The sequence below is a fragment of the Terrapene carolina genome, unplaced genomic scaffold (genome assembly GCF_002925995.2).
Source record: "Terrapene carolina triunguis isolate 2854851 unplaced genomic scaffold, T_m_triunguis-2.0 Scaffold93, whole genome shotgun sequence".
Classification (NCBI taxonomy): Eukaryota; Metazoa; Chordata; order Testudines; family Emydidae; genus Terrapene; species Terrapene triunguis.
Genome location: NW_020664444.1, coordinates 1 through 17,676, shown reverse-complemented (window position 1 = coordinate 17,676; position 17,676 = coordinate 1). Strand labels below are relative to the sequence as shown.

Here is a 17,676-nt window from a genome sequence, read left to right as displayed (position 1 = left end):
AAGTCAGAGTTAGTTACCAAAAGAAATAAAATATAAGCACGCAGTCTAAACTCTTAACCCTGTTAGACTGGGCAACATCTAGATTAAGCAGTTTCTCACCCCACTGGATATTGCAGTCCTTAATATACAGGTTTGTTCCTTAAACCTAGGCCAATCTCTTCTGTTGGAGTCTTGTCTTCTTCTCAGTGTCTTAGTTGCTTGCAACATAGGTGGGGGCAGGAGAAAAGGCCCAGTATGTGTCCACTCTGTTTTATACCCTCAGTCCATGTGCTTGGAAAACACAAGTCCAGGCATGTGTGGGTGGGCCTTGCTGAATCTCTAGGCAAGGCTGAGCAATTCCCCTGGTGTGGCCTCATACAGTTGAGTCATTGCATCATAGCTCCCTTGCTGGACAATGGTTGTTGATGGGTTGATTGATACCCCACCCGGGTGTTGGCTACTTTCCTTGCTGTTGCCTCTGGGGAGCTAATGTCTGGCTAATTCCCCAACTTACAGCATGTTTTAGTGACCACCATACAACACAATTCTCATAACTTCATATGCATTATTGATATACACATATGGATAGAGAAATGACTTCCAGCAGATCATAACCTTTCCCCTGATACCTTACAAGGCATGCTTTATATGTAAGATCACGATTATAAAAAAATGAGGAATATGGAGGTTCCAGAACATTCCCCTAAGGTAATGAATGTCACATATACAGAAAGAAAAGGTTTCAGAACCACTAACATTATTATAATTTGCAGAGAGACAGAAGGGTGCTAGGTGCTTTGCACACAGTAAGAAGAATAAATATAATTTAAATAGTCAATGTGCAAGGAAAGTGTGGACGATTAAATGCAATAAAATCAGAATGGTAGAGTGCAGTGACCATTTTTCCTATCAGTTAATTCCATTAATTTTTATTAATTTTAAGAGATGTTTACAATATTTTCTATTATCTATCTTGTTAATACTTATTTGAAGAGGCTTGTTTCTAAAATTTAGCGAGGGGAGGGAACTGCATGGGAGGGTGTATTTTAGGGAAGAGGGGAATAAAACTGAGGTGAGAGTGGAAGGACAGAAAAGCAGCACGTGATATAATGTAATTACTGTGTGGACTTATGACATCTTGTGCTCTGCCACAGCTTGATTACCAAAATAACTAGTATCACCTTTAAGTTAGCTCTGGCAACAACTTTGTGTTTAAATTCCAGATTTTACATTCTTTGTATACGGTAATCTGGTTTTATGGATTGTGATTCCTGTTGTGAGAGCAACAAGCAGTACTGGTAGAGTGACTTTCTTCAAAGTTTGGACACGTTATGCTCTTCTGCTTGAGTGATTGTCTCCCCAGTTTTCAGTAAAGAGATACAACAGCAGGCTACTCCTTTGTTTCTGTAAGCACACAGTGTGATGTGTTAGCTGTTACTTTTCTCTACTGTGGATAGTGGTGTGTCCTCATGGAAACCAGAAAATATGTCTGACAGTTTAAGTGTGCAGCTTAAAATTTATCTCTGCTGCTGACCATAGTAAAGTCAGATCTGCCGTGAATTACGCTAATGCTATAACTTCGTTAAGAGGGATTTGATCTGCTTCCCCATGTCATAAGGACAATTCAATAAGGACAAATGTGAAGTTCTCCACATTTGAAAGCAACAATCAGTTGCACACATACAAAATGAAAAATGACTGCCTAGGATGGAGTGCTGCAGAAAGGGACCTGGGGGTCATAGTGGATTGCAAGCTAAATAGGAGTGAACAGTGTAACACTGTTGGGGTGGGGGAGCAAGCAAACCTCATTCTAGGATGTATTAGCAGGAGTGTTGTAAGCAAGACACAAGAAGTAATTCTTCTGCTCTACTCTGCACTGATTAGGCCTCAGCTGGAGTATTGTGTCCAGTTCTGAGCACCACATTTTAGGAAAGATGTGGACAAATTGGAGAAAGTCCAGAGAAGAGCAACAAAAGTGATTAAAGTCCTAGAAAACATGACCTATATGGGAAGACTGAAAAAATTGGGTTTGTTTAGTCTGGAGAAGAGAAGACTGAGATGGGACAAGATAACAGTTTTCAAGTACATAAAATGTTGTTACAAGTAGGAGGGAGAAAAATTGTTCTCCTTAACATATGAGGATAGGACAAGAAGCAATGGGCTTAAATTGCAGCAAGGGCGGTTTAGGTTGGACTTTAGGAAAAACTTCCTAACTGTCAGTGTGGTTAAGCACTGGAGTAAATTGCTTAGGGAGGTTGTGGAATCTCTATCATTGGAGATTTTTAAGAGCAGGTTAGACAAACGCCTGTCAGGAATGGTCTAGATAATACTTAGTCCTTCCATGAGTGCAGGGGACTGGACTAGACGACCTCTTGAGGTCCCTTCCAGTCCTACGATTCTATGATTCTGTATCCTTCCCCATATCAATGGTAATACTATACAACCTCTAAAATGAAGGATATTGTAACTAATGAAACCTGCAGGGGGGGAGGTCATGTAGACGGATTGCATTTGCCTATGCTGGAGTTTGTCTAGAAAACCTAATTTAACATCCCAACTCTTGCAAAAATGGCATGAGATCTTTAATGGCCACCTGTGGTAAGGGACTATGTGATTTTTGTCTCACCTGAAAGACAGTGGTTGTCTTTCACCATCATCCTCCAGAAAAAACACAGTTATTTTGCTGTTTAAGTGGATGCATTTCTGCCCTATGCTCATTTGGTATTTCAGTGCTTTACTTGCGAATGTTCTAACTAAATTCCAACTTGGCCAAATACAGTGTGCCTATCTGAACTCTCGTTACTGGTATTCTTCCTTATTTACTGTGGTGAAGTTTTGCTGTCTGCTGTATTCCATGCTAGGGGCAGTTACATTTTCGTGGTGAGTGGTGTGATTCCTGCAAATCCCGTCTGTACCTCACATGGAGGATTGAGTTTTATAATGTTTGTAAAATATTTTGAGATCTTTGTTTGGAGGGCATTCTGGAAATGTGGTGCATTAAGTCTTCCAGTCTTATTCAGATTTTTACTGAAATAATTCGACAAAGGGCCAAATTTTCTTTCATCATAGGAACCTCTTGCGTATGTTTGGGAGGTGGGTTGAGTGGCTGTTCAGTGTCCAGTGGGATTGAACATGTATAGTGTCTGCACTTACACATAATACAGGTTGTTTACAAAAGTAAGAGAATTGATTAACCTTTTCCTATGGGGATGGGCTTAGAGAGATCCTACTGTGTTGCTTTGTAACTCAAAAAATGTTTTTTTTTCTTTATATAGGTCAAAGGTTACTGGGAAGTTCAGCTCCTGTCAATATTCCAGGTTCTGTTGCTCGTTCCTCATCTTTACATTCATCATCTTCCCTTTCAACCTCTCCACTCAGTTCTCTTTCACAGTCGTTGTCTCAGTCTTTTATTTCATCCACTATGGCTCCTCACCAACAGCAGACTCAGCCTTTGAAATCAGAACATAGTATGTTAGGCACTTCAGCCTCTTCTCATAACTCTTTAGGTAAGTCATGTGAATGGTTAATCCTTTGTGTATAATAGAAAGGGAGTCCATGGCAAGTCAAACAGATTTTGAGCTGAACTCTGTATACCTTTCCTGTGATCTCTCATCTGGAAGTCAAAGGTTCATTATTGTTATAAATAAGTAATTTATCCTATTCTTTACAAATAGAGTAAGAGATTCATGCCTCAAAGAGCTTCCTATCTAAGGCTATGTCTACACTGGCAATTGAACGACAAAACTTTTGTCTTTTAGAAAGCAACAGAGAGTCCTGTGGCACCTTTAAGACTAACAGATGTATTGGAGCATAAGCTTTCGTGGGTGAATACCCACTTCGTCAGACGCATGCGCATGTTAGTCTTAAAGGTTAGTCTTAAAGTCTGTTGCTTTTTACAGATCCAGACTAACACAGCTACCCCTCTGATATTTGTCTTTTAGAGGTGTTTAAAAAAGAAACAACCCTGAAAGACAAAAGTTTTGCTGACGACAAGCGCCAGTGTGAACAGCGCTTTGTTGGCAGGAGAGCCGACAAACAGCAGCTATACTGCGCAACTTTTAGCAGCATGGCTGTAGCAACACAGCTGTGTCGCTAAAAGCTGTGTAGTTTAGACATAGTCTAAGGCTAATCAGAAAAGTAAACATAAATCATAGGACAAAGTTCAGGGAAGGGAAAGTGAGGAGAGATTATTGGCAATGGAGGAAGGAACAAAGGATTCCTGGAAATGGTGGGTTTTAAAGAGGGATTTGAAAGAGAAGAGAGGGCACTTGGCACCTTAGTTGGAGAACGTTCTAGCTACAAAAAATAGTGTGAATTACAATCCAGAGCAGAGAATGTGAGAGAGCTGAAGCTGAAAATATGAGATTTTAGGGCAACTACTACTTTTTGGAATAGAAACAGATTCCTAGTCTTCCTGTTCCCATTTCAGGGCTGTGCTTTGTGTGAAAGCAAACAAACAAAAACCCACACACAATGAGGTTGCCGGAATGCTTTGAGTACTTTAAAAAAAATCTTTTGCTTAATGCTGCATCTCTGAACATATGTGGAACTGTTATTACATATCTTGCAGCTAAAAAATATAACTGTCTGCTTAGTGCTTTTATCTAATTGTCTAGTTCCCCATGTGGTACATTTTATTAGAGGTGTGCAACATGTTTATTTTTGTGTCCTATGTTTGGCAGGTTTAAATGGTGTTACAGGGAGCATTTGGGACTTCATAACTGGGAGTTTCTCTCCTAGTCCATCCCCAATATTGAACAGTGGTACTATACCCTCAACAAACTCAAACACCAGTGGAAGTGAATTAGCTCACATTAGACAGGAACTTGATGATGCCAATCGAAAAATAAAACGATGGGAAGATTCTTGGCAACAAGTAAAGCAGGTACAGTAATGATGGTGACACTAAATTAAGGTTTGTTTCCTGAATAACTTCTAATAAAATCACCTTCTTATTGTCTTTATTTTTACCAAGGCATCTTTAATTGTAATTTGAATTTAGGGGTTTTATTCCATTTTACCAAATTATTAATCCTGAATTCTGGCTTTTCATGTCTAAATTGTGCTGGAGGCATGAAGGAGACTGATCAATAGTAGCCAAGAGAGAGAGCCAACTTGTTACTTCCCTTAAATCATTCTGCTTTTATAGACAGACAAAAACAGATAGAATGGCTTTATGGAGCATGTTCAACAATTACCTCTGCTGCTGCTGTTTCAGCAACTGGTGGCATGTCTACCCTCCAATACCTGCTTCAGGATGTCAGTAGCATACAGGAATGAATCATAGAATATCAGGGTTGGAAGGGACCTCAGGAGGTCATCTAGTCCAACCCACTGCTCAAAGCAGGACCAATCCCAACTAAATTATCCCAGCCAGGGCTTTGTCAAGCCTGACCTTAAAAACCTCTAAGGAAGGAGATTCCACCACCTCCATAGGTAACCCATTCCAGTGCTTCACCACCCTCCTAGTGAAAAAGTTTTTCCTAATATCCAACCTAAACCTCCCCCACTGCAACTTGAGACCATTACTCCTTGTTCTGTCATCTGGTACCCTGAGAACAGTCTAGATCCATCCTCTTTGGAACACCCTTTCAGGTAGTTGAAAGCAGCAATCAAATCCCCCCTCCTTCTTCTCTTCTGCAGACTAAATAATCCCAGTTCCCTCAGCCTCTCCTCATAAGTCATGTGCTCCAGCCCCCTAATCATTTTTGTTGCCCTCCGCTGGACTCTTTCCAATTTTTCCACATCCTTCTTGTAGTGTGGGGCCCAAAACTGGACACAGTACTCTAGATGAGGCCTCACCAATGCCAAATAGAGGGGAACGATCATGTCCCTCAATCTGCTGGCAATGCTTCTACTTATACAGCCCAAAATGCCGTTAGCCTTCTTGGCAACAAGGGCACACTGTTGACTCATATCCAGCTTCTCGTCCACTGTAACCCCTAGGTCCTTTTCTGCAGAACTGCTGCCTAGCTGCTCGGTCCCTAGACTGTAGCATTGCATGGGATTCTTCCGTCCTAAGTGCAGGACTCTGCACTTGTCCTTGTTGAACCTTATCAGATTTCTTTTGGCCCAATCCTCTAATTTGTCTAGGTCCCTCTGTATCCTATCCCTACCCTCCAGCGTATCTACCACTCCTCCCAGTTCAGTGTCAGATTGGAGTGAGATTGGACACAACTAGTACATGGCTCGGGCTATGGGGCATAGCTGGACATTTTAGCACTCAGGATGCTAGTGTCAACATCTGCCTGGCTTCTCCACGGGTGCATTTGGGGGTGGGTAGTAAAGGGCTTTTTCTGTTCTTTTCCGTCTCCTGGCATATTTGCACTGGACATTGAAAGATAATAAATAGTTTTACTATACTGTATTTTGAGGTTTTTATTGTCTTTTGTCATCAAATTATGAACTGAATAATTCCTATTTTTATTTATACAGCTCCATAAATGTGCATAGAGACTTATAGACAGGTAGATATGGAATTCTTGCTTAACATCTAAGTTAAGACAAAAAACAAAGGGAAGTGATAAACAATGGGTGGCGGGAGTAAGGGAAAGTGAGGGGGGACAGTAAGATCATATTGTAGCTGAAGGTAAGTATTGCATGTATCTTGAGGGCTTTTATAGTTACGCCTGTGTTCTTAGTTTACAAAATATTTTTATAACTTTCTGCAAATGTTTTTGTCCCAGGCATGTGATGCATGGCAAAAAGAGGCCCAAGAGGCAAAGGAACGTGCTAAAGTGGCAGATGCTGACAAAAAAATAGCTCTTCGGAAAAAAGAAGACTTAGAAAATAAATTAAAAAAGCTGCAGGAACAATTTGATATGTGTCTGTCCACTACAGTACTCCATATGAAAAGCTATGGCGATATAAAAAAGATACCATTACCAAAGCTTCATTCTTTACAAAACCAACTGCGTTTAGATTTAGAAACAGTAGATGGGGTAAGTGTGTCTGTACTGTGGATATTGTTAGTTAAAATAGGCAGTTTAACAGTATTATATAAGATGCTGATTCAGAGTTTCATTTCAAACTGATATAATGTTAAATCTAAATACCATTTTGGTCTGAAATATGCCATAGTTTGAATTTCCCCAATCCAACTGATTTTTTTATTTTTTATTTTGGTGCTCAGCTGTGACAAGAGCGGCAAGCAACTTCAGATATCTTTCAGTGAGAAAAAACAGATTAAAACATGCTTTTAACTACAATGCACTAAAGAGAAGCTATGTAAATAAAGAGCTTTAAATATCTGGAGAGTGCGTAGTGAAGTCTCCTATTTAGAAACTGACATCTCTGCATGCAGACTAGGGTGGAAGAGGTGAGGTGGGCAGCTAGCAATGGTAAAGTAAATATAAATTTAAAACAAGAAATTGCTTTCCTTTCGAGTGGTGTATTGTTATCTCGGAGGTTAGTTTAGTTCATTTCTGACCTCTCTTGGTATGATCTCATAATTGATTATGGGTGCAAAATTAGAGGCTAATTTTTTTAAAGTTGGCCTCTATATATAATCTGAAATTTAGCAATATGAAGATGGCCTAATCACAGATGACAATTACATTTTAAAGATGCAGTCTTTCTTCTGCAAGTCTGTGGTGACCTTCTACATGTCTGAGAAAACAGAACATAGCAACCTTTTTTTCAGACTGCTGTAACCAATTTTTCATTTTCTACCATGTAACTAAAGAAGACTATTAAAGTTTCTGGATGAAATCCTCAGCTGACCAGAGGATATGGCAGCCAGAACACAATTTCAGACTTCCACTTAAAAAATTCTAAAGAAAATCTGAACAAAAGTTATATATATTTTTATGCCCTTTGACCTCTCTAACACTGAAATTTCTGAAGAACATGAATAAGAATTAGCCACTGTCTTCATGAATGACGGCTCAAAAATCTGACAATAAAAGAAAATGTACTGGATATGGAGACATAACCAGGCAAATTGGTTGAAACTATTGTAAAGAACAAAATTAGCAGACACATAGATAAACATGACATGGGGAAGAGTCAGTACAACTTTTGGTGAGGCATGATTTTCCTTTACAATATATTAGAATTCTTTGAGGGTGTTGACAAGCGTGGTTCAGTCTGTACTTGGACCTGTGCTGTTCATTGTATTCATAAATGATCTGGCAAACAGGATGAAAAGTAAGGCTGCAAAATTTGCAGACAATACAAAATTACTCAAAATAGTTAAGTCCAAAGCTAACAGTGAAGTGTTGCAAAGGGATCTCACTAAACTGACTAATTGGGCGACAAAATGGCAGGTGAAATTCAATGTTGATAAGTGCAAAGTAATGCACATTGGAAACATAATCACAACTATACATACAAAATGATGGGGTCTAAATTAGCTATTACCACTCAAGAAAGAGATCTTGGAGTCATCATGGATAGTTCTCTAAAAGCATCTGCTCATTGTGCAGCAGCAGTCAAAAAAAAAAAAAAAAAAAAAAAAAGCTAACAATGTTAGGAACCATTAGGAATGGGATAGATAATAAGTAAGGGTACGATTCTGTCACAGAGGTCACCTGGATTCCATGACTTTCTGGGATCTCTGTGACTTCTTTGCAGTGGCAGAGCTGGAGCAACTGTCAGCCCCGTGGCAGCCAGAGCAGCATCTGAAGGAGCGGATGGGATTGGGTCAGCCCCCTTGGGGCTGGAGCAGCTGCTGGAAGTCAGCCCCCGGCAGCACTCCAACTGTTAGTCCCTCCCCCCACAGGGTATTTTTAGTAAAAGTCACAGACAGGTTGTGGGCTTCTGTGAATTTTTGTTTATTGTCCGTGACCTGTCCCTGACTTTTATTAAAAATACATGTGACAGAATCTTAATCTTTATAATAAGACAGAAAATATCATAATGCCATTATATAAATTCATGGTATTCTGGAATACAGTCAGCAGTGCTGGTTGCCCCATCTCAAAAAAGATGTATGAGAACTGGAAAAAGGTACGGAGAAGGGCAACAAAAACAGTTATGGATATGGAACAGCTTCCATAGGAGGAAAGATTAAAAAGACTGGACCTGTTCATCTTGGAAAAGAAATGACTTAGGGGGGATATGATAGAGGTCTATAAAATCACAAATGGTGTTGAGAAAGTGAATAAGGAAGTGTTTATTTACCCTTTCATGTAACACAAGAATTAGGGGTCACCTGATTAAATTAATAGGCAGTGGACTTAAAATCAACATAATTCCCTGTCAACCTGTGGAACTCATTCCATGGGCTGTTGTGAAGGCCAAAAGCATAACTGGATTCAAAAATGTATTGAAGATAGGTCCATAAATGGCTGTTAGCCAACATGGACAGTAATGCAACTCTATGCTCCAAATGTCCCTAAACCTCCAATTGCCAGAGGCTGGGTCTGGATGACAGGAGATGGATCACTCAAAATTGCCCTGCTCTTTTCATTACCTCTGAAGCAGCTGGCACTTGCCACTATCAGAGACAGGATAGATGGGCCTTTGGTCTGACCAGTATGGCCATTCTTATGTTCTTAACCAAACACTAGCAAGGAGAAGACCAGATCAGCAAAACAAGCTAGTGCTAGTAAAAAGGGGATAAGAAGTGTTTTGTTTACTTTGGGAACTTGTTTTGATGGCCTTGTATCAGACATCAATGGAACCAGAGTTTCCAGAGGGCTTTGAGGAAGAAGAGGGTTATTCTTATAGACTACTCTCTCTGGGTTAGCAGTACTTGATAATTGAGAACAAAAGATTATAAACACAGTGGCTTATAAGCACACTCTTCACCAAGTTCAGCCTCACAGCTCATCTTCTTTGGATGATGATCTACCGTAAAGTAAGAGAAGACAGTTGGAGTTACATAGAACAATTAGGTCAAAGATTTATTTTTTTATCCTTCTGCTGTGGCAAACACATTTATTTGCCAACATAATAGCTTCCCCAAAGCCTTGATCAGCAGATTTGTATTGTGTTGTGTATCTGGGAGGTCTCCACTCTGACTGATGCAAATTACATGCATTGTGAGGAAATATGTCAGATTGAAATGTCGATATTCACAGTGGCAGACCAACCTCTCAAAAGGACAGATGCTCAGTCTTCTCAGTTTTAGAGCTTGTCTTCATGTACAGCAATACAGTGGTGCAGCCGTGCCACTCTAGCACTTTAGTGAAGATGCTCCTATGCCAAAGGGAGAGCTTCTCCCTTCAGCGTAGTTAATCCAAGTCCCCAGTAGGGACTTGGGGTGGTTAGGTCAGTATAACTATGTTGCTCAGGGCTGTGGATTTTTTGCACCCTTGAGCGACATAGTAATACCAATATAAGTCTGTAGTGTAGACCTGGCCTAAGTTTCGGTTGGTATTACTCATCCAGGTTTTGGTTGTGCTGGGAAAAATTTGAGCCACAGCTTGTTTTGCACTTGTGTCCTTCCTGAACACATTATTGCCTTATAGGCATTCTTAGTTCTGTTTACCCTGTTCTGGTGCTTGAACTAGCTATTAATTGTACCAACAGAAGATTCTTAAGTGTTATTGAAGTAAGAATTTATCATCAAATAATATGGATACAGTAATCACTGTGAGACATTACACATTGGAATTTTTATTGAGAGCAATTTTCTTTCTACAGGTAATTTTCCAACTTCATTCAAAGAAATGTGTTGTATGCCAAGAACATGACCGTAGTGTAATCCTGCAGCCATGTCAACATTATGTACTTTGTGAACACTGTGCAGCTAAACAACAGGAATGTCCTTGCTGCAAGACGAAAAAAAGAAATGGTGACGAAAAGTCATGGTACTTATAATCATGTTAATTAACTAAATATATTTTATGTTCTGGTATTTTATATAAGAATTATATCTGTAGTAATTAATCCATTTACTAGTGCTAGACTGATCTCCATTTTAACCTTATAAGATATTTTAGTTGTTTTTACTATAGGAAATGTGGTTTGGCTGCCTTTACATATTGAATTCTATTAATGAAGTTCTAAAGTTCCGTGGTTATTTCTTTCCCCACCTGGCCTTTTCAGTTTTCCACTTACATTCCTGGTGCACAAGCTACTCAGGTTCACTTACAGCATAATCACTTCTTACAGGTGTGTACTCGCAATGCATGAATGGGGGATTTATGTCCGTGCCTCCCATTAGCATTAATGTAAGACACTCATGTAAATACAATACTTGTTGATGGGAGGACCTTACACCTCACCATGTTTATGGTGTGCTGTAATCCTTTGCCAGTATTTCTGAATCAGTCTAACACTACTGTTTACTTGGTTATTTGAAGAAAATTGATTCCTGTAAAAGCACTTTGCTAACTGTTTTTTGTTAGAGATTGTTATAAATTGCTTAACCTGCTTTCTAGGTTTTAATGTTTATTTTTTTAATATGCAGTATGAAGCTTTGTGTGTGTACTGTGAACTTAAAATATTTATATCAGTTTTACTGTTAAATCATATTATGATAGTATAGTATAGTTAAATTTCATTTTTGGCTTTAGTAGTTACTAAATGAACAGTTACATATAAATGAGAACTTGCCTAGAATTTTTACAGTTTAAGTCAACTGCAGACTAATAGTATTTATAAGTATACTAGCAGAGAGTGACATTGAAAGAGACACATATGCGTAAATATTCAAATACTTTTTTTTTTATTTTGTGAAACAAACCAGTTTTCTTAAACAACTGTGCATTTGCATATTGCCCCAAGTTGGATTTTTGTAGTCTTAATGAAAGCATTTGTATAACTCCTAATCTGTGTGATTACCTATCATGAATTGATATAATCCATAGCCACTTTTACCAAGTGCCTGTGCCTTGCACCCAATAAAATTGCAAAATACGTGAAGGAAACAGTTTGCAAACAATTTATACCACCTAATTCTGTACAGGATAATTGGATGATAATTAAAATTCTCAACTTTCTGTAATAGAATTTCAAAATAATACCTTGCAATGGACGAAAGATACTAGGTTTTGTTTTTACATAAATAAATACAATACACCTTTGGCTTTAGCGCTAAAATTATTTAAATATTTTATCAGACAATGGTGCTTTGTTGTAATGATTTTTTTTAAAAAGTTGTTGTCCATATTTAATGCTGATGATTAGGAGTATGCAGTTTAGGAGAAGTTAATTATTGTATCTTAACACTGTATCTTGTTACTTTCCTTAAAGTTAACTATTCTTGTAGGGAAGAGTTACCTGTGGTGTTACTTTTCTTTCCTATTAAATACAGGTATGACACAGTACAGCTTACATTCAAATGACCTACCACTGTGTTACATAATGTGTATATTCCTATTAATTAATGCATTAATGAACAAGAAGTGCATTCATATGACCAGCAAAGAGTTTAATTATTTCTGAAGTTTGTTCAGATGCATTGCAATAGAAACAAGATATATGCTAAATTGTATTTATGATCTTGAAAAATATCTTTTGAGATTTGTATCAGTGTTAAAGAATTCAGAGCCCAATCCAAAGCCCCTTAAAGTCAATGTGCTTTCATTGATTTATGCGGACTTTGGACTAGGCCTTGAGTTAGCAGAAACAAGCACATATGATTACATTTATTGTAATAATAAAATCTACAGAATCATCACTACCTTGTTCTATCAAACTGTGAGAACATGAAGATCTTTTGAGAATGAGGGAGGGAAGATAAAACCCATGATGGATTTACATTTGGAACAGGAGCTCTTAAAAAGTAATTTACAAACACAATAGTCTGAAGATAATTGTAGAACATTTTTAAACAGGTTTTAAGGTTGAGTTTCATAATATGGCCTGATGCATTTTTCACATAATTTTTAACATTTTCTCTCAACATCGTATATTGAAATACTTTATTACTATAATTTCATTTTCAGCAATATATTTCTCTCTCCTGAAAGATGATTTTCTGTTATCATAGAAGTAGAACCAGTTTAGATTTTTTTTAAGTGGTACTTTGAATCACTAAGCTTTGCTGTGAGTATTAATGGACTTCTACACTTGTGGAGTCTTTGCCAAAGACTTTTTTTGAACATTAACAACGTTTTGGACTAAAATAAAGTGAGTAGGTAAGAATTTTTATCAGTGACCAAATTAGAAAGTGGTGTATTATAGAAATAAATTATTTTAAATGTTTTAAAACATGCAATTGATATCAGACAGTGGTTTATTACATCCATTATAGAATGTGGAACAACATTCTCTAGCTCTTTGCTAACATAGTTAATTAATATTCTTAGCAGATTTTAGTGAAATAAATCCAAATTAGATTGAAATGTGGCCATATGTGTCAATGTTCAGTTCATTACTTAAGAAATTTTGAAATATTTTTGTGCTACAGTAATTCCTCACTTAACGTTGTAGTTATGTTCCTGAAAAATGCAACTTTAAGTGAAACGATGTTAAACGAATCCAATTTTTCCAAAAGATTTAATGTAAATACAGGGGGTTAGATTCCAAGGAAATTTTTTTGGGGCAGACAAAAGGCATTATATACTGTACAGTACTGTACTGTACTGTGGTTGGGAAGTGCCCCTGGCTTATCCCACACAGGAACAGCCCGCTGCAGGCAAGGATGCTAGGAAGCACCTTTGCAGCAGCAGCTGCAGCTTCCCCGGAGAAGAACAGGCGCCGACTTTGCTGGGAATACTCCAGGCCCGCCTCTTCCTGTCCCCGCTCCACTCCAGGCCCACCTCTTCCCACCCCTACTCCAACTCCTCTCTGGAGCACACCGCATCCCCGCTCCTTCCCCCCCCCCCCGAAAGTCCTAGGACTTTCTGGGAGGGAGGGGGAGGAGCGGAGACACAATGCATCCCCGCTCCCCCTCCCTCCCAGCGCTTCACACTTAGGACTTTCTGAGGGGGGAGGAGGAGTGGAGACGCAGCGCTTCCCCACTCCTGCCCCTCCCTCCCAGAAAGTCCTAAGTGTCCCCAGACAGCTGTTTGGTGGTGGGGGAAGCACTGGGAGGGAGGGGGAGAAGAGGAACTTGTGCAATGCTCTCTTGTAAAGTCGCTGCTCTTCCAGCCAAACAACGTTATAAGGGAGCATTGCACAACTTTAAACGAGCATGTTCCCTAATTGAGCAGCGACATAACTTTGAAACAACGTTAAGCGGGACGACGTTAAGTGAGGAGTTACTGTACTCTTGTCACAGTTTATAGTTCTTTATATACATTACTGTGCATCTGTGTATCATCCTAGGACCTTTTCTTTGGCCTTTTCTTTTTGTAATAATAGGAGGTTTTTTAAATCTCTAGCTGATGCTTTTCAATTTACAAATGAGTTTTAACAGCAAGGGCAAAGTAAATTGTCACATTAACGTGCACAGTTTGCACATACTGTCTTTTTAGATGAAATCAACAATTATTGGGGGGGGGGAATTCAATTTTTTAGCATTTGTATGTTACATAATTAATGCTGAGAATTATTACATCGCTGTGTATTGTTGTGGGGAAAAAATGTAAATATATCCAGGAAGCAGCTGAGTTGGCTTTTGGACAGATCTAAATTTGAGTCTTGAAGGAAAAAGATAGACCAAAGAAATGTTACCTATGAGTGAAATTCCCAGAGTGAACAGCGTGTTGCTTGTTACCGTGTGGAAATATTGTTAGGTAGTTACATGAACTACATGTAGCATTCACATAAAAAATGCTATAATTATTTTCCAATAAGACCATTCCCTGAGGAATTATAAGCAAGGTCTTATTAACTTTTTTCTTTTTACAGATTAACTTCAGTTACTTAAAAATTAAGAATTATTGGATACACTTTTACAGTGATACTTTTAAATCCAGGATAATGAAATATATGCAGCATAAATTAGCAGTTGTACTTTAATGAAAAAATATTACAAGGGAAATATTTACATTTGTGAAGTTTTGTCCTGGTGATACAAACACTATGTAGATGCACTAAAAATATATTTGAGTAAGAATATAATAATGTAATTTGTTAGATGAGCAAATTATATAAAGGTAAAATACACTCATTAGTTAGTTTCATTCTAGTATTTGAAAACAGTTTGACCAAGTTATCATGTAAATTTATGTAAAAGTATAATACTTTTATGTGAATGCCATTAACTTTTCATAATGGCCTGGGGTGTAGTAGATGAAAATTACAGTTTCTCAGGGTTTAAAGTCAAGAACTGTAATTTAACAGAAGATTTGCTAAATTCAGATAGATCCCAAGCTGCATCTTATGGGTTTGTTATTTAGTCTTTTTTGAATAGCAGTTTATTAAAAACATCTGTTTTGTTATGTATTGCTATTCAGAATATCCTAGTGTTAAATATTAATAGTAATATTATTACTGTCACAATATATTTGTGTAACTGTGGTCAGCAAAAGACCTTAAATGGATGTGGAATTTTCACTTGTATTAATTTATGGAACCTATTAATGTTCTGAGTGCATAGACAGAATTGGTATTGTGAATGGAATTGTTCTTAACTGAGAAGGTATTTATAATGCATAATCATTTACTTGTAGTGAATTGTTAACACTTGTTAAAACTTTTTTACACTATAGCATTTATGCAATGGTTTACAGAATTCATGGAATTATTTTTATTATCGATATGAAATTAAAATTTTTGATCTTTATTGCTTAGCTTACTGTGTTTGTAGACAATTGAGGTTTGAGGCCTTTCATTTTATTTTAAAACATGTATACATATGGTAACTGTGGGTTTATATTTCTAAACATATTATATTGGAAAGATTTTACTTAGATCAATATTTCCAGGGATTCTGTATTCTGGAATCAGGTCATGGCATTTCTAGCATTGTGATTGGACTTGCCTGTCTCCAAAGGAAACCCAGTACTTAATATTATCAAAATAATTGACTTAAATAGCACAGATTAGTGGAGATATGATGTTTCAAATTTTCCACTATTGTATGCAGTGTTGTTATAGCCATTTTGATTCCAGGATATTAGAGAGACAAGATGGGTGAGGTAATATCTTTTATTGGACCAGCTTCTTTTGGTGAGAGAGCTCACCCACCTTGTCTCTCTAAATTTTCCACTGTCACGTACTGTGAAACATAACATTCCCAGATGCTATTTCCCATCAGCCATGGCGAGGCCTCTGGCACCATGAAAGAGAGTTCTTCATAGTTGTGTTACATTCCCTGTAATCTTCCTGTTTAAATTTTGATAACTCTTTCTGACTTAAGTTAAGAGGTCACACACTTTGTAGCCTGTGTAGGCTGAGCGTATTGCACACACCAGGGCTTCTTTTCATTTCTCCATTCCCATCCCCACCCCCAACAAGCTCCTTGGGTGCCACTCTCTTATCCCCCTTTTCGAGGGACTCCCTGCAATTCCTCACAATCTCTTCCCTGCCAGTGTCTGTGTGCACCCATTCCCTCCATCCCCCCCATACCCATGGCTCTGTGTGCACGCCCTTCCCCTTCGTTCCATGGGCTGTGTGCCCTATTCCCCCCATGCCCGGGGGTGTGTGCACCTTTGTTTCCCCCCCCCTACCCGGGTCCCCCCCGCCCCCCCCCCCCCCCCCCCCCCCCGGGGTTCTGCAGGTGTCAAAACCCTGTGATAGTCGACAATACTTAATAAGCATATATTGAGCCCTGTGCATCACTAGAGTTGTAATCTCCCTCCCCAGTGTGTTTGGCAAGCAGCACCCTGTGTGCTGCATGTGGCAGCCCCACATAGACGTCGTGATTTTTCAGTGGTATTTTTAAGATAATTTTAATTTTGCAAAGACCCTCCAGAATGTCAGCCCAGGCTCTTCCCTCTGTCCTATTCCCATTGCAGCAGCCTGGTCACTGGTAGGAAATGTTACCTTAATAGATATTTGGCTTTAACTTAACTCTATGTATTGGCCAGTTGCTAGGGAAGGTCTTTGGCCTGCAAATACTCAAAGGGACACACATATTACTCATCTGCATAAAGGGTTAGGTTTAGGGTTGGGTTTAGGGTGAGAGTAGGGGTTTAGGGTTGGGTTAGGGTAAGGGGTTAGGGTTGGGTTAGCGGTTGGGGTAGGGTGGGGGTCAGGGTTTAGATTTAGGGGGTGGGGTTAAGGTTTACAGATAGGGGGTAGGGTTAAGGGTTAGGGTAAGGGTTAGGGTTGTTGGGTTAGAGGTTAGGGGTAGGGGTTAAGGTTGGGGTAGGGTCAGGGGTTAAGGGCTTGGGTTAGGGTAGGGTGAGGGTTTAAGGGGAGGGGGAGTTTAGGGTTAGGGTGGGGTTTAGGGGTTGGGGTTCGGGTAGGGGTGAGGGTTGGGGGTTGGGGTTAAGGGTTAGGGTTGGTCAGGGTTTTAGAGTTAGGGTTAGGGGTGAGGGTAGGGTTTAGGGTTAGGGGTGGGGTTGGGGTCAGGGGTTAGGGTTAGAGGGTTAGGGTTAGGTTAGGGCTGGGGTTGGGTTGTTAGGGTCAGGGTTTAGGGTTGGGGAGGGTGGGGGTGAGGGTTAGGGTGGGTTAGGGTTAGGGTTTAGGGTCAGCTGAGGGTTAAGGGTTAGGGTTAGGGGTGAGGGTTAGGGTAGGGTTAGGGGTTGGGGTTTGGGGGTTAGGGTTGGGGTTAGGGGTAGGGTTAGGGTTTAGGGTTAGGGTTAGGGGTCAGGGTTTAGGGTTAGGGGGTTAGTGGGTTAGGGTTTAGGGTTAGGGTAGGTTAGGGGTTAGGCTTTAGGGTGAGGTTAGGCTTTGGGTTTGGGTTAGGGTGAGGTTAGGGTTAGGGGTTAGGGTTAGGGGGGTTAGGGTTTAGGGTGAGTGTTAGGGTTA

General features: G+C 39.3%; 1 protein-coding gene across 6 annotated transcripts in view; it reads left to right on the top strand.

Annotated features, from left to right (window-relative positions):
- The window catches only part of UNKL (unk like zinc finger), a 121,656-nt gene extending 109,702 nt beyond the window's left edge, over positions 1-11,954 (top strand). For 3 of the 6 annotated variants that reach the window (XM_026650628.1, XM_026650632.1, XM_024215568.2), the window contains 4 exons: positions 3,255-3,485; positions 4,662-4,864; positions 6,666-6,920; positions 10,570-11,954. In XM_026650628.1, coding sequence (XP_026506413.1) covers positions 3,255-3,485; positions 4,662-4,864; positions 6,666-6,920; positions 10,570-10,746 — 866 coding nt within the window. In that variant the 3' untranslated portion in view covers positions 10,747-11,954. Of the gene's footprint in view, positions 1-3,254; positions 3,486-4,661; positions 4,865-6,665; positions 6,921-7,111; positions 7,198-10,569 lie in introns of those variants that run through there. The other 3 variants (XM_026650630.1, XM_026650629.1, XM_026650631.1) reach the window with 3 other exon arrangements.
- The last annotated feature ends 5,722 nt before the right edge of the window (positions 11,955-17,676 follow it).